The 22,392-nt window shown below is 42.1% G+C and overlaps 1 protein-coding gene across 3 annotated transcripts in view; it reads left to right on the top strand.

The window, feature by feature from the left end:
- Positions 1 to 22,294, top strand: part of TBC1D8 (TBC1 domain family member 8) — a 411,616-nt gene extending 389,322 nt beyond the window's left edge. For 2 of the 3 annotated variants that reach the window (XM_069204407.1, XM_069204406.1), the window contains exons 19-20: positions 7,109 to 7,209; positions 21,163 to 22,294. In XM_069204407.1, coding sequence (XP_069060508.1) covers positions 7,109 to 7,209; positions 21,163 to 21,600 — 539 coding nt within the window. In that variant the 3' untranslated portion in view covers positions 21,601 to 22,294. The remainder of the gene's footprint in view (positions 1 to 7,108; positions 7,210 to 21,162) is intronic. The other variant, XM_069204408.1, reaches the window with a different exon arrangement.
- The last annotated feature ends 98 nt before the right edge of the window (positions 22,295 to 22,392 follow it).

Genomic DNA, 22,392 nt, shown 5'->3' with positions numbered 1-22,392 from the left:
TCCTTTAACATTCACTAACATGGAAAATAGATGTTAATGTCTAGTTATATTTGAAAGGTATTTTAAACACCATTCTTCAGTCATAGACCATCTGTCCTTATAGCTGGACAAGGGCTTCTGTGTGTGCATGGTTGCTAGGATTAAAATGTTAAATTTTCAGGGAAGGAGGCCACACTCTGATGTGAGCTGTGACTGTACCACCTCAAGAATCTGAGCCATGGTGAACATGGGTTCTGTAAGAAATCTTGGCTTACCTTTGGTTGCTGGGTTTAAGCTGGGAGGAACACACTACTAATGAATTTCCTTACAGTCCTCTACGACCTGAAAGCCTGATAAAAGGATCAGCCCATGCATGAGTCCTAGATAGAATTGCAAACTTTTTCTGCAACACTCACAGGACCAGAAATGTCTCCCTTTACTCCTTGGCGCGCATCCCTGTTTTGTAGTCGACAAATGGTGTTTCCAGTCTGTTGTTCAGCTGTCCTTCTATCCTGTACTGCAGCTCGTTAAGCACTGGAAGTTTGCACAACTCCCCCAGTGTTTAGGTCACTAGTTTGTTGCTTTCTGGATTTGATTTGATTCAAGGGGACTACCTTGACAACCTATGGGTGGAAATTCCTGACTCCCTACTGCTATAATTAAATCATAAAGTTCCACTCGGCAGGAAAATGTATTTCCAGAGAGCCTAGGGTAACGATTACCTACTTTAGCGCATAATAGTACTATTCAATGCAAAAATCGGTATATACTCTGGTGTTCAGTTCAGTGCATCAGATTCGCTTATCCTCCATAAAACATGGACACTAAATAAGCAGACCTCTACATAGAAAACAGTAGGCAGTGGCCTCCCACAATAATAGATTTTCTTTACATCATTACATCACATTAAATGATTCCTCGTTATATCTCATCCTTCCGTCACCCTTCAATATGAGCACAGTTTATCCTAATCCAATTTACTAAAACCGCAATATTTTTTAACATAACTATACATTATTGCTATCACAAGTAAACGTCATTGTTTGTCCTAAACTTATTAAAAACAGTGCATCAAAACATCAGATAGTTTACCTTTGCACATAGAGCATAACTTCTCAGGCATGTTCATTTTGAGATATAGGTGAAAACATACTACACAACACTCCAGAATTGCAAATTTCAACAGGGCCACTTCTCTGAGAGCAGCATACATATACACTACCAAAGCAAAATACTAGGTCTTAATTGCATCTTTGTGCCTACTATGGTTACTGCAAATGCAATCTCTTTAGAAAAGATTTTGCGAGAGCATAAGTCATTATCTTCTTGGACTTAGATCACTATCAACCAGCAGCATTAATTTTAACATTAACATTATCTCCCAATGTTAATTTAGCAACCATGTAATTCCATGAATTGCTTTGGCGTATAGATGTATGTTTTGGCAAGGCTCAAAGATAAGGACATATAGAGTACATCAGTTATGCAGTTATGCAAATAATATATTTTGAGACTTCAAGCTATGAAACCCTTAGTCTAGTAGGGGAAATTTCAGCCCTCAAAAGAGGCTTTTTTCCATGCATTAGACTGGTATGGTAAGTGTTGTCTGAGAGTGGAACGTTACATTCAAAGTTTTAAATGTAGTTGCAAAATTAATCGACCTGTAATCAAATACAAATTGCACCAAAAGATTCTGCACCGTACAAAGTTCTCGACTGACAGGTAGTAGAGGATCACATTCGCTCTAGAACCTCTATGTGCGTAAAGTGCTCCTTAGCAAGGGGTGAAGCTCATCAAGTTTATGGTGAAACCTGGACTGACCATTTTCACTGCAAACACTAAAATCGACGGGTCAGGTAGCCCCTGATACAGTCAAAGTGTTGAAAAGCCTTAACAAAGACCATTGCTGCAATAAAATGACAGCCTGCAGTCTGAAACTATTTGTGAGTGTATTCTTCATTCTGGAGTTTCAACAGTTCCAAAATATATATAATATTCAGTGGCAGTCACAACCATGTAGTTATAGTTGACAGAGTTTCCATAGGAAGAGTGTTCTTTTTTTTTTGCTAGTAGTTCAGCTGATAACTTTATTAGATTTTATGTAAAATCATACAAGTTTACAGCCAAAAGAAAATCACCACATATATACATAAACACTGACATTTCATCATAAATATCTTAATCAAGAGCCATTGAAAAACGAACCAAAGAAAAAGCAATAACAGAATCATAAACTTCAATCAGGAAATTGTTATTTACAAATCTTAAAGCAGAACACATAATTTAAGATACATAGCTAGGAAACAACTTGCCGAAGTCATTAAAATATAGCTGCATTGGGACCTGAAACAGAAGGCCAAGGGTTAACAGGATCCAGTATCTTGAGCTGAATACCCCAGTCCAGTACCACAACACATTAAAACAAATTTTAGGTGTAGATAAAAGCTGTAAACATAAAAAAGGTCTAACCTGTCTTATGTCTGTGGATATAAAAGTGGCCTTAAAAAAATTATGGCGAAGGGTAATATATTTAGGACATATAAGAACTATATGCATAGTATCACAGTTTGATATTTGATCATAGGTACAAGGCAGTAAATCAGTTATTTTGTGCCAGGTACCTTTTGTAAACGCAACTGATGAAAAATACCCAGTCTAAAATAAGTCAATAAACAGGGCTGATGACATCTCTAAAAGGAGCTGTGGTTCAATCCCATTCACTAATTTTACCATTATGTGCTGACGAAACGACTGTTGGATAGGGCAGAACCCTTCCTCTCAGCTGTCACCCTAAGACGAAAGGACTGCTCTAGTCAAGCCACATCTTTTTTACAATGGCTTCAGGGTTAGGAAATACATTTGGTCCCCCATCTGGTCTCCCAAGAGCTTTAAAGTTCTCTCAAATAGTGGAGCCAGGGTATGTGGGACATATTATTCAGTTTCAGACAGCCCTGAATAACTAACCTGTTAAGGCTTAACTGCTTCTTGTGCCAAACTGCACACCAAAATAAAATGGGACACAGACAAATAAAATCTGCAATATAGCTCATACCAAGCTCTTCAAGGACAATCTCTAAAGGAGGACCTTGACCTGCACCTAAAAACCCCTCCGAAATGTATTTTCCTCTACTAAGGTTGGGGCAATGTTGGCATCTCCCCAGATTTCACAACCAAAAGTGGATATAGGGAGACACTTTGCTTTGTAAACTTCTAACAGGTTTATCACTGGTTCTGGCCCAAACAGGAAGAAAAATTATTTAAACTAGCAATAGCCCTCTTGAGACCCAACTAAGACCAGAGTCCGTTAAAATCCCTAAGTAAGTAAAAGTATCCACATTGCTTAGAACCTGGCCCAGCGCTGGAAAAATAGAGGTTTTAGTGTTTTTAGGGCCTAAGACCATGACATGGATTTATTGAAATTGGTTAATAGGTCCAAAATGTCCACAAAATTGATAAAAAGGTCTAAGAGCCACTGAAGACTTCTGGCAGTGCGTGCACTCAAAACCTCATCATCTGCATATAGAAGGGCAAGGAGCAATCTCCCACCAGCTCTTGGGACATCTACATCCTGGACAGAAAACGCCCCCTCTCAGGTAGCAGGTAAGCTTCTTGGATACTTTGTGGTGATTGTATCCCTCTTTTCCTTGTACCATCCTGAGGTTGCTGTTGGTGATACCTGCACACTGTGAATGCCTGTTACAGGGCTGCTTTGCCTGATGACCTCTTCTTCTTCCACACTGCCACTTCCTATCAGTTCAATGCATTATCCTCTGTCACCAGCAGCTATCTTTCTAAAGTGCTCTCCACACAATCACCTAGTCTTTCATTAGAAGGATGAGTTGGCCCCTGCTACTTTAATGTCCACTTGGCTTACTATGGTGCTCTGGTTTGGGGCACAGTGAGCATTCTGTAATATGCTTCTCATACACCCCAAGTGTAAAGAAATCTTGTTTTTCTTGTCCTTTTTTCCCACTTGCACTCTAATTTGAGAGCTGGAACCAGATCCAACTTTCTTAGGATCAGTCTTGTGGATTTTTGTAGTTGCCTGTATACTGATGCACTGGTTGCCTGCCCCGATACCTTCTGGTGTCATTGAGCTTACTTGTCACCCAGTGCTGATGCAGCTCTGCGAAGCATGCACATGAGATGTTCTCCTTCATGACCAAATTATACACGCAATCATAACACAGATTACCCTTTAACTCAGCCATTCGCTGCTTTCATTGAGGCATCAGTCCAATTGTCCGCATGTCTGGTTAGACGGTTTGGTCCTGCACCTGAATTTTCTCTGTAAAAATTTGGGTATTTGTCTAAACCTCCTGGCAAAACTTTAATTGTGACAACCGTTTATAATGTGCTAGCTCTGAAGTCAAAATGGGTAAGTGTCTTATATATACCACACACAACTCTGTTGTGTGGATCATGGAGCATGGAAATTGGGGGCTGAGCTTTTCTCAACTCAAAAACCCAATCACTACATTTTTGGCTCCACCTTCAGTACTGGGTTCTGAAGGCTCTTGGCTTCACCCTCCTCATGTGAGCAGGGCTACCTTATTTCCAGAACCAAATCATCTTTCCTTGCCTCCAAAGTCAGCCTGTGCCTGGCCAATGGCAGCTGAAATTCTCCCTCTGGTTTCGACTCCCCCATCTAAATTCCTTCTTTCCAACTGACATGTAGAAGATTTTAACACTGGTTCTGAAGGCATAACTGCTGATTCTCCTGGGTACAGGTGAAGATGGATGGCTCGCATCATCTACTTGGATTCATCATTCTATTCATCCTCACTATCAGAATGCCCTCTGGCTCTCCTTGCTTTCCCACACACCCTGAGGACTCATGCAATTCTGCCTCCCTTACTTTGAGCTGAGCAGTAGCGCCATAGAGTACCTTTATGACTGTGGCTTCCTGGTCTAATAAAGCAGGCAGCTCAAGGTCCGTTTTCATAAAAATCACAAAACCCCTGGCAAGGATAATTTTCTTTTTACTGATAAGACTGTTTAGTATTTGCTGTTGAACACACAAGAATGCTACTGCTGAACAACAGTGCAGAGAATCAGAATGCTGAAGTATAGAGGGAAAAGGTCACATCCTAGAAAGCAGTGACTAATCTCCACCTAGGACCAAACAAAGGGATGCACAAGTTTGACATGATTTCTGTAAGGAATCTTTAGCTTATCGTTCATAGCTTGACTCAAGCAGCAAGACTTTCGTCATAGAAAAGTATGTGTTTTACAAGTTCCACAACTAATCAAATAGTAATAAATTTGAGATATAAAAACCTGTAAAGAGCTCAAAGTCATAACCAAATTTAATAAGCTGAAAAATGTAACATACCAAGTAAATTCAGTAATTCCGGGAAATGTGGGAAAATTATAAATGCAATGGTAAATTGTCAAAAAATCAAGAATATAATGGGCCAAATGAAGTTCAGGTTAATCTAGAGTTTGCACTCAGTTTGAAGTACAGTTTGAAAGGAAACCAGTGCATCTAAACAGAGTGCCTCACCCATTAAAGAGATGTCAAGTTTATTAGGAGCCAGCTCAAAGGCTGTGGATGGAGCATTGTAGCACACAAGATAGTCTGATATTTAAATACTTCACACATTGGTGGAAAACTAAAGTTCATGGCTAACATTATAGTTAATCACACACCAAATTGTCATAACTATGGCTTGTCTGACACCCAAATGTCTTTGGTGAAATCTTTAAATGATGTTGCTTTTGGATGACAGTTCCAACAAAGAAATCGGTGGTCAGAAACTGGAAAGCTGGTTTATGAAATGGATTATCAAGTGAAACCTATCAATCTAATATGTGAATTTGCGATATGCATTCATGTGGTTGGACAGTATCTAAAGATCTACTAGTCCCATTCAGGAAGCAGGGTTAAAATGGACAGTCTAAATTTGAAACAAAGTTTCAAATTGAGTTTCTTAATGGGAACAGATATTGAATATTGTCGGCAGATTTTGGGCACTATCAATTAATTGGAACATTCAAACCAGGTGGCGAGAAAATGTGCAGTGTAACACTCCTTTTGGTACTGGAAGCATCCAATAGTAGGGGAGATGCCTGGTCTCGGTGCGAGACTGCGGTCTAAGCTACAAACAAGGGCTATCAACACTGTCTGTGTTATCTGAGGTACTAATTACATTTAGTTGCAGTTTAGATACGTTTCATTCCTGGCTTAGAAACAGATCTGCTAAATTCTCAAAATTATCTGCTGTGTGAGCAGTGGTGGGCTTTGTGCTGAGCACTTAATAAAAACGCACACTCTTTGAAGCTGCCACCAATGTCCTGGGAGGTTTCAACACCATAAAAGACATTGACTGTGCAGAGAAAAATGTACAGGCTTCTAATCAGTCCACTGTGGGTCTGTACAATTGAGCCCTTCTCACTGGTGATGTGTTTTTTTTTCTTTAGCCTGCAGCCTGAAGACTATTCTCATTGCTTCTAATTTTTGTATAAAGCTTTTTAGGCACTGTTTACATGACCGGAAACTCTTAAAGTGCATTTCCACCTCCCTATGTCCATTACATAAGAGATCGGCGTCTCACTTTGTGACCGCGCAAAGAGAGACAATCTTGTGTGGCATACAGTGGCAATGTGCGAGTTGACAGGCATAGAAATGTGGGCACTACTGCAATGACTATGCAGGGAAGTCCAGCCTGCTTCTTTCACTCAGAAAAGACTTTCAGCGTTCCGCTAGAGCCAAAGAAACGGTCTTGATTATTCAAACTGTGCCAAGCACATATGAAAAATATTATAATAGGTGTTTCGGATAATTTTCTTTCCAAACTTTCGCCTGTGTTCAAAAATATTGTTTTGTTATTGTCAGCATTTAATTAAAGAATGCTAGTGGAAATCCTACAGTAGTTACTACTTACTGATTTTCAGATTCTCCTGGTTTCTTTGCAGAACTTTGAAAAACATTCCAATGAGTTTCACATAATTCACCTAATGTTTAGACTACGTCAAGTTTCAAGTAAATTAAAACTTTTAAGCTTGATTCATATCTAATCATGGTTCTAAAAGTCTTGAGTACCTGTCTAAGTTTGGAATAGGTCTTCCTTCTTCTGTATGTGCAACATAGTTTGATTATTGTTCCTCTTTACTGTTTTTTTTTAAGGTGATGGTGTTGACTATCAGAAGCAACTGAAGCAAATGCTTCGAGACATAGCCAAAGAGCAAGATACAAAGATAGAAAAAGAATTGCCAAAAATGACTCAGGTATGTATTGATTGATTGGATCAGCATTTCCATGTCATGGAATAGTTACATGAGAGAATGCACTTCAGAGGCAAACCATGTACTTAAAATTAATAACTAAATAAGCTCAGCTTCTGATAGATAATTCTAACTGCAGCATGCTCATCTATTGAACATTCCATAGGTGTCGGACTGGATCTGAAACATCTTTAGCAGTACCCCTTGCCACCAGTAGGTGGCATTGTGTGGCACCATGCCAATGTTCCACTCTATAAGTGATGAATGGAGCTGCATTTAAACGCCCCTCATGCAAGCTGATGTCAGTTTCCTTCTTTCTGCACCACCAGACATATATCCAGAGATACTCCTTGTCTCTTCACAAGACAATCTTCTCACAAACGTATATTAAAATACCAGTGTGCAAGGGAAAATGTCAACCTCCAAAGACCGCAAGGTTCAAACATTGTAGTGACTGGTGCAAACAAATGTCTGTAACAAATCCCCACCAATTTGATTTTAGTGCTTGGGGGTCGGATCACAACTCCAAAGCCTGCAGTGACTGCATTTTGATGCATCCAAAGGCCGTCCAGAACAGTGAAGTGAATCTCTACATTGCTAAACATTGCAAGACTCCATGCGTGACCAGTTGAAGGGAAAGTCCTGTTCCCGCAGCAGATCGTTGCTAAGGTCGAAGTCTTTGGGTAAGTCAAGAAAAAGCAGAAGTCGTCCAAGTGGGACTCAGCCCTTACCTGCCACTCTTGATCACCAAGAGAGTGTGGGAGGGTGTCAGTGTGCCTCCCGGTCTGTCTCCTGAAGCCATTCCCCTTCAGAGCTGATTCCAACCCTTGTCATCAGGAAGCCCAAGTTTCCAGAGCCGTTGGCAACATCACAGTCAGCTGGAACCTGTGAACCTGATGTGGGCCCTACATCTGCGGCAGTGCTTAATCCTATTTTGTCACCACAACCCATGCTAGACCCTTGATCGTTGACGCCGGATGACAAAGCGCACCTCACAGTGCTTTCTGACTTTGAGTCAGCGTCGTTTTGGTGGAAGCTGCAATGTGATTCAGCTGGGCTGCAGCCCTTTAGCAACTCATCAGACTCCAAAACATTATCTCACCCTAAGGGAAGGACATACAGTATGTAAAACGTATTTGAAACAGACTCAGATAATGATGTTTAGGATGCAAGGGATGACTTTGCACACTCCTGTATCTATGACAACTGGTAGGGCATTCTTCCAGTTGCCAGTGGCATGGGCACTTTGCTAAACTCTGTGCTGGTTTCTCCACCTGGCCCTGCAACAGAAGATAGCGCCTCATTCGTAATGGTGATGTGAAGGGCAGGTGAGGTTCTTGACCTTCAGTTGCTCACCATCTAGGTGAAAACAAATATCCTGACAGAAGGCCTTCAGTCGGAGCAAACTAGCACTTCTGCAGTTTAGTGTAGTCCTCACAGACACATGTCTTGGGGCTTGAGCTTACTGTCAACAGGTAGATAGCACAACACCATTATCCAGCCCAAGGTGGCCCAGCCTTCCTCAAAGCATCGAACACTGGAAAGCTTGGTCATACAGACATACACAAACCAAATGAACTCAAATGCCTTTCAAATCACACTGCCTTACACCGAATCCAAGTGCTTTCAAATATTTGGAAAGCACATGCTTTCTTCCACCAGTTTGGCATTATGTTCGCTCAACACATGTTGCCTGCTGGGGTGTTATACCCATACCCTTTGGGACTGCGTCTCTCAGGTCCTCCCTTCTATGTTGGGTGATATATATTCCACCCTTACACTAGGCATTCAAGATTGATGTGATGTATCAATGCTTGCAAACCTCTGTGGGCTGCATACTACAGATTTCCTTGACCCAGCAATAGGTACTACTGTAGCCCTTTGGATACCTAGGTACCAGTGTGACCCTCAGGATACATACCTTGATGAAATTTACAGGCTGTTCTGGTGATGTCCTCCTCACTTTGATGGACATGCCTTTTAATGGTTGTTAGAAATGGGGTTTCTGGTTGGCTAGGGTATTCACCTAAGCCAGGCAGAGAACCCACCCACTGTAGTCCAGGCAGGGGAGTTACACACCCAAGAAAACCCCTGCTCTCACCCCCTTGGTAGCTTGGCACGAGCAGTCAAGCCTAACCCGAAGGCAATGTGTAAAGCGATTGCACAGCACACACAACACACGTTATGCAATATGTACACCACAAAAGAAACACAACACTGTGTTATATAAAAATAAACTGTATTGCACAAAACATCATTAGACCAAACACAACATGTATCAGAAATACCCTGCTACACAAGCAGTTGTCAGAACATTACTCAGGTACTAGAACTCTGTGAAAACCAACAGTAGTCATAATTAAAACACATAGGTTACTGGATGTCCTACAACATAAGTAGTAGTCAGGTTGTCATTGTTACAAACATGCACATACCACGATAACACATCTGATCATACCTGCCAAATGCACATGGCGCAATAAGCATATAATCAAAGGCCAGGACAGTGTCATAAGGAAGGCACTAAAAAGACATGTTATTACCCCTGTATGTTTCTTTCACCAAAACCGGTGAGTATGGTCCACTGCTCACCCCAGGTGCCACACCGGGAATAATAGGGGTGCAAACAGACGTTTTGTCCCAAGTGTAGCACTCTTCTGCCCAACTCCTTTGTAACTTTTGCAGGGCAGGGGACCTCCGTCGGGGTCGCCACCCCGGCCTGCTATGTGGTGATGAAATACAGTGGGGGAGAAGGATGGATGTGTGTGGTGTGGGTCCCAGCGGTGACAGGGGACCTCCGATGAGGTTTCCACCCCGCCTGCGAGTCACTGACCACAAAAAGAGGGGCCAGCGGGATCTGGGGACCTCCGGGGAGGTTTCCACCCCACCTGTTGTTCGAGCCAAATGAAAGAAGGCTTAGGAAGGGGGCGAGGGTCCTCCGTAGAGGTCTCCCTTCCTTCCACAGGGCCGAGGTTACAGCAGAGGGGCAGCTGCAGCCCAACACCGCCCGACTTCCACTCCGTCTCCTGGGGGTAGGGGCTGCGGTGATGAAAACAGTCGTAGCCGGTGCCTGCTAGTGCCCCCGGGGCACCCATGAAAGCTCTCCTGACCCCGGAGGGCACTGAAAAATGGCACACTTCATCCTCGCTGATTTTGGGAGGCTGCCGGTGGCGCTTCATACACTTCCTCCTCGAGGCAGCCCAGCCTAAGCGAGGGGTCCCTACTGGGGTTTCGCGACCAGCCGGCTTCTCTTTCCTCAGCCCGGCCGCGGCAGTGATCCTTCACAAGGCAGTTCCCTATTGTGCACCTGGGGCACTTTTATGTAGCGCTCTTCATGTGCATATTTCGTAGTGAAGGGAACAAAAGGGGATATCTACAGCGCTCCTTAAGCGCTGGGTTCCTCAGAGGCCCTAAAGAGGGGACACGAAGGCGGGTGGCAACGTATGGGGAGGCCAACGCCTCACAGGCAGGTTGGGGTGATCACCTTAGATAGTCCATCAGTGCCAGTCCAGCCCAAGCCTAATGAGCCTAATGAGGCAGCTGGTCAGCAGGGCAACAAGTAGGAAAGTGATCCTACTGAGTCCTTTATGACACGTAGCTGGGGCCAGGCTGCAGGACAACAAACAGAAGGCAGCAGAAATGAGTCCTTGGTGAAGTCCAGTAGCTTCTCTGGCAGAGGTTCAGTCCCAGTTTCCAAAGTGCTCTAAAACATGGGGAAAACCCCCTGTTCTTATACTCATTTTGCACAACTGTTACAAAGTGGGGAGAGGAGGTTCCAACCAGTCCTATCTGGTTATAGGAGTGTCCCCTCTCTCCTTCAGCACAGGCTCCAGACATCAGTGGGGGATAAATGAGCCCTTTGTGTGAAGTCAGGGCACAGTCTTTACCAATGCAGGGGTGCCCCACCTCTTCTTCTCTCAGCCTAGGAAGATCATTCAGTATGCAGATGCACCTCTATGACACCTCCACTCTCCCTGTGTACAGGCTCGCTGAAAAGTATGCAAAGCCCAGCTGTCACTCTGCCCCAGACGTGGATTGGAGTCAAGCTGCAAAACACCAGAGTCATAAGCACAGAGAAGTGGCATTTCTATAATGGTAATAAAAACATCCACCTACACCAGTAAGCAGCATTTCGCACTACCTTTACAACCATATCAAACATGCCTATGCTACCCCTCATAGACCAGACAATACAACCCACGTAAAAGGTAGTGCATTTCCAGTGCAATCCTATGAGAAGGCAGCACTCACAGCAGTGAGAAACCAAATAGGCTGCTTGTCACTACCAGAACCGGCCACACAACTAGGCACATAGCCTGCCTTCTACATACAAAGCACCCTGCCCACAGGGATAGCTAGGGCCTACCTTTGGGATAACTTATATGTAGTAAAAAGGGGAGTTCTAGGCCTGTCTAGTAAATTTAGATGCCAGGTCCCTGTAGCAGTAAACTGCACACAAAGGTTCTGAGTTAGCAAGCCTGTGACAGTTTTGAAACTATACTTCTGCACACCCACTAGTAGCATTTAATTTACAGGCCCATACCAAGTTTACAAGGGAGAGCGCATGCACTTTAGCACTGATCAGCAGTAATAAAGTGACCAGAGTCATAACGTCAGCAAAAAGGGCAGAAAAAATAGGAGGAGGAAGGCAGAATGTTCAGGGAATGACCCTGTAAAAAGGGCCAGGTCCAACAATGGTTCTTGACTTTTTGGCCACCATGTCACACTCTTGAGCCTTTTAAGAAGAAAAACTCTTCTCTCTCTAGTTATTCAGACAATTAGTCAAAACATACAATAATAAAAAATAACTAACAAGTAAATTATTACAAAAGCATTATTGACAAATATTTATTCATAATAATGTACAATGAATCAAAATCAACATTACACCAGACATGGAAAGACAAAAGGACTTGTATTCCATACAGACAGGACTCAAGACACAAAACATATACACAACAGATAACACAAACCACAACAAATTTCAATATATACACTTCATATTTCAAAAAAATATCACACTAAAAAACTGTATCACCAATATATGAAACAACAATGTAGATACTCAAATCAGTCATCTACTGTAGAAGATGCTTTTCTTTCATCCACGTATTTTATTCTTTGACCATCTTTCAATAGTCCTTTGATTTCAAGGAAACCAATGATTCCAGGGAGAGTTCATACTTATGGATCCAAGATATATCCACAAATTTATATTTTCAAAGCCCTCCGCTTTGTTGACCAAAAAACAGGAGTAAAGGTTTTCGGCCAGCATACCAATTAATTGCCGACGCGCGTTTCGGTGGATCTCAACACCAACAGATACTTTTAACCACCTTCCTCAGGGCTGTGCATTTATAAGCTGGAATCTTCTCTATAAACAAAATGAAATCCAATAAACTATAAAGCCCTTTAATAAAATAATGTCAAATTTTAAATATATTTCACCATGTCTTTTTTTTATATTATTTTTTCAAAAGCAAATGTGCATGCCACAAAAATGGTCCAAGCTGCTAATGTGTTGGGGGTGTCTTTCAAGGAAAGAGTGAAGAAAAAAACCTTATTTACCAACATATAAACATACAATCTATAGAAAGAAAAGACCCTTGACCTTAGCACCCTATCAGTGCTCCCCATGCTGTACTAAAACTCACCCTAGTGTCCACATAACCTAATTGCAATATATCACTGTTACCTCTCTATAAGACTCTTCCTCATAATTGTCACCTATCCGGAACTGATTTCGAGCAAAGTCGCTCAATCTAGAACAATTTAAACTAAATAAAAAACAGTACAGATTCATAATCTGTTCAGGCCACCTGCTTGTGGTTTATATAGATCTATAGACAAACTTCAAAGAGCCTATATCCCCTACATTCAACACAATTCCACCATAATTAATTAAGCCACTAAGACCCAAAATCTGATTACATACAATCCATCCGTCGCAGTTCCAAAAGGTCTCCCCACATCCATTCACTTAGTTGCTAATTTCACCATAACAGAATATCATTAAAAATACCTGTTCGCAATCCTTTAGTACTTCGCTTCTCATAGAAGAGCTTGATCGTCATTGACCTGTTTCCAATATGCCGACTAACCGAGAGCGTCTCGGCGTGGCATTTTCACCGCACTTCCTGATTCATCAAGCTGGATGACGAACTACACTCAGAAGTCCAGCATCCAACTTTCGCATTGGTGGCGGCCATCTTTAAACAAATATATCGGCAAGGAAAATCCCTACAGAAGAATCTAATAATTCTCACGCTCAATCCAAATTCATTAATAAAAACAGTGTATATTTAAACATTAAGACAACTCACTGGCAAATATCTATATATAGAATTACATCCTAATCTCAAATCTGTTACAGAAACAGCATCTATAACAGAAGAGGAGAACCTCACAGTAAATGTTATATATAGTATTTCATCCTCATCTCCAATCTATAATATAGAAACAATATCTATATCAGCCTAGGGGGAACTAGCTAGCAGAAATAAATTATATTCCATACAGCAAGAAAAATAGGTTAGGACCACTTACCTAACCTGCTCAAGATTGGTAAAAAAAAGAGAGACCACTCCTCCAGGGTTATGCTTAAAACTGCATAACAAGCCATATTTCATAGAGCCACCCAAAAATATACATCAATCATCTCAAACACTGTAAACAAAACTACTGGACCATATTAGTCCATCAAATATTAACTAATGGCTTTCTGCCATGGTATCTCTGGATTAAGTCCATTTCTGAAAGTATCCAGATAAAAGATCCAGAACACTTCTCGTTTCTTTCTCTTTTTTTCACCATCTTCTGTTCCACTGAATTCAATTTTTTCCAATATTGTCCATTTGATATCCTCTTCTTTATGTTTATGCTTTTGCCAATGTACAGTCAGAGGTGCATTCACTCTCTTCGTCCTACATGCAGAACAGTGTTCGTAGTACCTGAATCTAAATTCGCTGGATTTTTCACCCACATACCCCAGGTTACATGGGCATATGATCAGATACACTACATTTTTGGTTCTACAGTTTGTCATCTGTTTCAGTACAATATCCTTATTATTATGGGTAAGTCTACTTATTGTCATTGCTCCCTTGCATGCACCGCAGGTGCCGCATTTGTGATTACCTTTCACTGGTTCCAACCCACAAATGGATTTTTGTACCAATTTACTTTGCGTTTTTATCGCAGATTTAACCAACATATTTCTCAAATTTTGGTTTCTCTTGAATGCAAACAAAGGTCTTTCCAATGATTGCTGTTCAGTTCCCACATTTAAGATGTGCCACTGAGAATTAATGATTTTTCTGATCTTGTCATTAATATTGGAGTGGCGGATGGAACACACCAATCTGTTGTTAGATTTCTTAGGATTTTTTTGAAAGATCACCTATCTATCATAATATTTGGCTCTTTTCAGGGAATCCCTAACCAACTTCGGAGGGTATCCTCTAAGTATGAACTTTTTAGCCAAAATGATAGAATGTTCAATAAAATCAATCCTACTAGTACAGTTTCTCCTAACCCTCAGAAACTGACTAAAGGGAATATTTTGTTTCTGACATGCAGGATGGTAACTTTCAAAATGCAATAATGTATTCTTTGCTGTAGGTTTGACATACAGAGACATAGACAGGACCCCCTCTTTATGAGCAATCCAAATATCCAGAAATTGACCTTGGTTATGATCATATTTCATAGTGAATTTAAGATTCTCATCACATACATTTAACCAAGAAAAAAACTCATGTAGATGTTCTAATTCTCCCTTCCAGACAAAAAAGATATCATCAATGTATCGTGACCAACATGTGATGTTCTCAAAGAATGGAGCCACTTCATTGTAAATGTATTTATCTTCGAATAATCCCACATACAAGTTAGCTATGCTCGGAGCACACGCTGCTCCCATGCTGACTCCTTTTGTTTGATGGAAAATCGTGGAATTAAACTCAAAGAAATTGTTATACATCACTGTCTCAAGGCAATCTTCAATAAATTGTCTGAGTAGTTCCGACTGCATCTTCTGTAAATTGTATTTCACACATTCTATGGCTTGTTGTTGTGGGATATTACTATATAAGGACTCTAAATCCATTGTTACCTGATATTCAGTATTCGGGTCAAAATGCTCACCTTCCAATTTAAAAATAAAATGACCAGTGTCTCTAATGTATGAAGGAAGTTGCAGAACCAATGGTTTTAAAAAGTTATCAACATATTTGGATAATGGTTCTATAGCCGAACCCACCATCGAAACAATTGGCCTCATCGGTGGATTAATGATATCTTTATGAATTTTAGGAAGACCATAGATAACTGGAAGCCGAGTATGTTTCGGGGTGAGAAAGTCAAACTCTTTCCTACAAATCACCTCTTGTTCCAAAGCTTTCAAATTCCTTTCCAAGATCATATTTTTGATCCTTCTCTCTGGACTTGCAGTTACCTTGGTGTAAAATTCTTGACACTGCAGCATACTGAACATCTTTTCGATGTATGAATCTGTATCTAAAATAGTAATACCCCCTCCTTTGTCACACGGTTTGATGGTAAACTCTTGAGCCTTGTCCGCTATACCACACAAGCAGTTTCACCCCCTCCATGCCTATGGCAGGGGTTTTTCAATACCATCCGCAAGCTTTGTAGCTGGCCCAGCAGTCTCTGTAGCCCTTTTGTGGCTGAGGATGTGGCACCCACAGGCAACGTGGACAACAGGGGCAGTGAGCAGCCCAATCTACCACTCCTTCAGTCCCCCCAGCTCCAAAACCTCTTTTGAACATCCTTCGATGCACACAGCCACCATGTCAGAGGCAGGATCTGATATTTTCTGTCAGGGTGGCAGTCAGTCACTTTGGACAAGTGAGTCCTGTAAATTTTTCTGCAGGTTTCTACCCTACCATTTCTTTTCATACCACCACATTTTTCACCACAATCCAGATGGATGGCAGAGGACCAATCTGTCCCTCTTGCTGCAGGAAGTACAGGTCCATTTGGCCAGTGGAGCTATAGAGAGGGTACTTGCATCAGAAGCAGCCCCTGCTCTATCCTAGATCTTCACCCTCTTAATGCCTTCCTGCAGAAGGATAAATTCAGAATTCTTACCTTGACCCAGGTCCTGTCTGTCTGCAGTGCTGGAGGACTGGATGGTAGTGTTTGAACCTGCAGGATGTTTATTTTCACATCCCCATCTGCAGACCCACAAACAGTATCTGCGATTCACTGAGGGGCTAGAGCACTTCTAGTTTGCTGTGCTCCCCTTCGGCCTCACCAGTACCACTTGGGTGTTAACAAACGTGTTGGCAGTGGTTGCAGCACACATGGGCATGTCGGGGTTCCAGTCTTCCCCTTCCTGGATAACTGGCTGTTGAAGACAGGCTCACCACAGGCAGTCATCACCCACCTCTAGATGACAGTGAATCTCTCAACATGGTTAAGGTTCACCGTCAAAGTGCCAAATTCCCACTTGACTTCTTTGCAGATGCTTCCTTTTATCTAAGCATTATGGACATGGTGCAGGTTCACCCCCCTCCCTGGCCATAGTGGAGAACCAGGGCATTCAGGCCATGCTCCTGATGTTTCATCCTTGGTCCTCGATCTCAGTGCGAATGACTCTGAGGCTCTGCTGGGACTGATTGCATCCTGCTGGTGAAGCATGCCAGTTGGCAAATGAGTGATCTGCAGTAGGATTTGAAGTCCCAGTGGGCGCAGCATTAGGCGATCTCTCCGATCACAGTGAGATTTCTGAGGACTGTTAAAGATCTGCAGTGGTAGCTGCTAGACCGTGATTGGGTCTGTGGCAGACTTCTCTCCTTACCTCACCCAAAGCTGACTCATGAGAACAATGGGTCACTTCTGGGTTGGGGAAGACTTCTTGGGAGAGGTGGATATCAGAGGTTAGTGCAGATGCTTACAGACAATACCTCCACCATGAGGTATGACAACAAGAAGGGTTTGGGGTTGTTGATCCTGTGTCAGGAGGTCCTGTGCCTCTGGAAGTGGTTGGACTACTAGGGGCTTTTTCTGATGACACACCCATTGCTGGGGTCTTTAAAAACCAAGGTGGATGAACTCAACTGATGACGACTAACAGATCGTGAATGCCAGCTCGCTATGCCCGTAAGTGGTGCAAGGTCTCTTCCTCAGTTGTGGAGAAGCTTGGTTCAGTCTCTTCAGCCCTGCAGAGCACATGCAGTGGCAGCAATTTTACATGTTGGAGTTAACAAGACTGCTCTCTCTCGGAGACTCATTCCACCTAGAGTGGAGATCAGGACTGCAATACGCCTTTCAAGCACTAACTCTCTTGGCAAGAGTTGTGAAGAAGATCAAGGATAACCGGGCCCAAGTCTTCCTTGTGGTACCATACTTGCCAAGAACAGTGTGATATTCAGAATTCTTAGGACTGAGCATCTGCCGCTCCAGGAAGATCTTGTGTCGCAGCAACAGGGCAGGCTTCTGCACCTGGACCTGCTCAACCTCCACCTCCATACTTGGAGATTGAGTGGCAATGGTTGACTGCATTTCATCTTCCTCCAAGATTGTCGGTGTTAAGTTGACAGCCAGGCATCACTCCACTAGACTGTTATACGCCTGCGGTGGGGGCAAGTTTGTAGTGTGGTGCAGGTTGACCCACTTCAAGCTAAACTTTCTGAAATGTTACTTTTTTGTGCTGTCCCTAAGCTAGCAAAAGCTTGTTTCGGGCACAGTTAAAGGGTGCTTGTCGGCTTTTTTGGCTTCCCTGTGGTTGTCAAATCAGACCTCTTTGTTTAAATAACTTGTTGTGATGCGTTTTTTAAAAAGTTTACAACATGTGTTTCTACCTTCTTCTTTCATCATAGCTCAGTGGGTCCGCAAGTTGGTCCTTATGTTCCTAAGAGTATTCCACCAGAGCTAAAGCTGCTACCACTGCTTTTGCATGTGGAGTACTTGTTCTGGACACTTGCCAGGATGCTATGGTGTCTTCGCACTAAGCATTTACAAAGCAATTTTGTCTGGACAAGCAGGTCTGTTGAGGTGGGCATTTTGCCCGTTTGGTCCTGTAGCACTTTTTCGTTTGAGTCAGTTCACAGACCCTCCATCTGGGAGGAACTGCCTTAGTATCTATTCAAAAGGTGAAAAATGTGCAGTTAGAATTATCTGTATGAAGAACAAGTTAACGTTGGTAATGCCCTTTCTGGTAGATTATCTAACTGCAGTTTTCTCACTAACCCTATAGCCTCCCTGTTCTGTAAACTGGGTTCTTTTTCCATCTTATAGGGTCCTAAATCACAGCTCTGCACACTCGTCAGTCAATTTGTTGTTAGGCTCTGCGTCTGACTACATGAATAGCCTAGAACGTAACTGACATCAGCATACATGGGTGGTGCTTATGTACAGATCATTTGTTTCATCTGGAGTGGAACATTGTCATTACGTAGCCGCACAATGCCACCTACCCACACACAGGTACTGCTAAAGATTTTCCAGATCCAGTCCGATAATATGTAAAAGGTTAGATAGAATATCTACCAAAAAGAGTTACCAAAGGTAAATAACTTGTTCATTGCAACATCTTTTTGAAAATAATTAGCTCTTCGTTTTCTTTTTGGCCCTTTGAGTAATGCGCTACAGTCCAATTTCAGAGGAAAACAAGTTTCCTTGAGAGTTCATTGTTTCCCATTTGATAGCTTGGTCAGAGCAATGAGATGATCCACAATGAAAATGCTGGAGTTATTCTCTAACGATATGACCAAGCAATACAATTTAGAATAAACAAGTGAGAGGCCTCAACCTAGTTCAGTTAGCAAAAATATGACTTTCCTGAACAAAGTGCTTCAGAAATGGTAAGGAGGCGATGAAAGGATCAAAGGTTGCAGGATTGTACAAAATGAAGGACTCTAATTGGTAAATTATTAAAAAAAATATGAAATATCTTCTTTCTCCACAATGCCACCTGGAGGCAGCAATGGTTTGAGAATTGCTGGAGCACACCTTGATGTGATACATTTTCTCAAATAAATTTTTTGTAGAAAGGTTTCAAAGAGGCATAAAAGCCCTGAGGCATAAGGTGATTTTCTTTCTACTGAGCCCTCTTGGCAAAATGTTTGAGGGCACCTCAAAACCACATTGGTCTGCTCTGTCCTTAGCATGTCAAAGGTCAGCAACAAAATCTTCTGTGCCATCATGTTCTATATTAGCTTCATAGGACTTTTCCTATTGAAACACACTTTCCTTCAGGATAGGAGTTGCAGCATCTATTCACTTTGTTGAGAGTCCTCTGTGGCCAGCGCCTCTTGCGCGGTTAAAGACTTTTCCAGCTTCCCAGCAGTAAGCTCCATGAAGCACGTTTTTTCCGTTAGGCAAATTGCAGGAGACCAACTCAAAGCTTGTTAGCATGCCGCGTTTGGAACAAGTCGTGAGCAGACAGAATTAGTTCAGTGATGGCAGCACAATCTTGCAGCAGGTAGGGAGGTGTTTTATTCTCATTCTATGCTCTGCTCAAGGGATTTTCGAATTCCTATTTATAATGTACATCGACGCCGGGTAACTAAGACAATAGGCATGTGCCGAAACTGTAATTCATTAGACCACATCATACAGCGATTAGCAGAAAATAATAATTTTGGTGACTTTCCTAGAAGATGTATACTTTGGAATTTGTCTGATACCTTGTGACAGGCTGTTCTACTTAAGTTTGGGGAAACAGTATTGTAGCAAATGAGCCAGTCACAAGGTTGAACCAGTCAAGTATTGTAAAAGAGTGGCCAAAAGTTCACAGTTTCTTGGCTTTGCTAGATGTTATGGGTCATAAACATTTGAGCTATTGGCTTTGTTAAATGAGTTTCCAGTGCAGTTATTTACAAGACACAAATACATGATTGAAATTATTTAATCCCTTTAATTATTGGGACTGCCTAATGTGGGAGTTGGGAAACAGGATGTCTCAAAGGAAAGCTGTTGAGAGGATGGTATTCTTTAAGAAGAAAACTAACTCACATACCTGCCATAGTATGCACTTGCTTCTTTAAGGAAGTTTCCATAGCAGTCACCACCCCATGGGCCAGGATTGCAAGGTACATCAGAAAGGTATGCCCCATTGACTATTGAATGGCTTCAATACAGATGCCGGAGGTTGACCAACTGTTCGGAAGGGCCAGTGAGCCAAGCAGGAGTTATCAAAAGGGGAATGTGCAGACCATGGCACCACCAAGTTTCTTCGCTATGCTTTGATTTCTAAAGTTAAAGATGGATCAGGATGGCTGAGGAGCTCTTCATTCCCTCCCATCTATATCTCATCCATAGTAGTCCGAACCAGTCTACTTTACAGGGATGGCATTCAAGCAGCGTGCTGCTTACACTGTTACTGGAACACTGGTGAGTTTTTTGTGGGCATAATGAGTCTGCTCTAGACTCTTTCTAGAGAGCAATGCAACCTGAGTTCACTACCAAATGTCCCAGTGGCATGCCAAGGTTATGTCTTCTACTCAGGTTTGTGAGAGCCAGCTTTGGTGTGGAGTAAGGATTACTTCCTGGAAAATAGCCCCAAATGGTATTGGGTGAAACTACTTTGCAGCAGAATTGTGAAGCGAGTGGCAGTCTCAGCTAAATGTGCATCTTACTCATTAACTGTATTTGGATTAAGGACACAATATTTTATGTGTTACACATTACATCAATAATATACACAGCACAAATCCTATTAGGTTCAAGTCTGTAAGCCCAAATTACATTTAGGATGCTGGTTTATTGGATATTACATGTGCCACACTTGAGTTCCAAATTAACAGTGACAGAGCCTAATTGTGCCCAGTTTCCAACATTGAGTGGGGCCCAGAGGGACGTTTGTGTCCTTCTCTGTCTTTACAAAGCAGTTGGTAAAGGGTCTTAAAGAGAAGAGGTAAAACTAGGACTTGAGCTCACTGTGGTTAGGCAACTCATCATGCATGACTGTTGTGTTGTCTTGTCTTTCAGAGGGAATTCATCCAGCTCTGTAAGACCCTGTACAGCCTGTTTCATGAAGCTCCTGAGGAGAATGAATTGTACCAAGCCATTGCCACTGTGACCACGCTGCTGCTTCAGATTGGAGAAGTGGGACAGAAAAGCAGCAGCTCTGCGAGTGTGTCAGACAAGGGCCCTAGTGTCGCCCTCTCATCTGAAGGGACAGATTGCGTTGAGCAGGACATTGTGTTCCTTGACACTGTGAAGACACCTCGCAGCAGCAGCTCTCCCGCCCTGCCAGTGCCACAGTGTGACTGGAAAGTGTCCTTTGAGCACATTCTCGCGTCGCTCTTGACTGAACAGTCACTTGTCAATTTTTTTGAAAGAACGCCAGATTTGAAGCCAAAGCTGGAGAGCGCTAAAGTCAATCACTACGGCCTCAAACCAAACGGCGTGAGTCTCCAAACATGAGGCCTAGGACTTATGGATCCAAGTGAGAGTAGGAGACATGGACTTTCTGAAGTAAACCTGGTCCTTAAACAAGTTAAGGGTGTTCCAACGCTACTTCCACCAAAGCACATCTGTGTCTAGGTTCAACGTTGTTCATTGCACCACTATAAAAATACCTGTTGTATTTTGCAATTTGCTGATTCTTTGAAAGCACATAAAATGGTGGGTTTATGCCATCGTTGTTGTTTGTCTCATTAGCTTCATGTTTTTAATGGCGTCATTGGGATCGCCTTTTCCTGACTCTGTAAGCACTTGATGCAGTACTACTTGAAAAGTCTATAGTTTTCTTAATGCTTCCTAAAGGAAGCAAACACTGTGTTCTTGGTTTCTGCTTTCCACTGACTGACACAAGGTACTCTGTTACCAAAATGCCAAACAGTCCTGGAAAGTGAACCGCTTAATTTTATTTTAAGAGCTGACAGCAGGGAGAAAGAAAATTGGAGCTTCTGAAGCAACCGTCCTGATTGTGTGTTTTTTAATGTATATTATTGCCATGTTTTGCACTAATACCAAATACTTGTTTCAATGCTGGTAATTGAAACTGTTTTAATATATTTTACTGTGTTCTGGTGTGTACGTCATGCAGAAGTGTCAAGTAAACTTACTGTGCTTTTTATGTTTGGTTTGTAAAAATAAATGTACACTCTCCAATAAAGTGTTTTTTGATTAAATTCATTAAATAGGTTCCTTGACAGTTATGTGTACTTAGCTTGACAGTTAACTAACATGGTGTACTACACAGTACTCCGAAGC

The sequence above is a fragment of the Pleurodeles waltl genome, chromosome 8 (genome assembly GCF_031143425.1).
Source record: "Pleurodeles waltl isolate 20211129_DDA chromosome 8, aPleWal1.hap1.20221129, whole genome shotgun sequence".
In the NCBI taxonomy this organism is placed as follows: domain Eukaryota; kingdom Metazoa; phylum Chordata; class Amphibia; order Caudata; family Salamandridae; genus Pleurodeles; species Pleurodeles waltl.
This window is presented reverse-complemented; position numbering and strand designations above follow the sequence as displayed.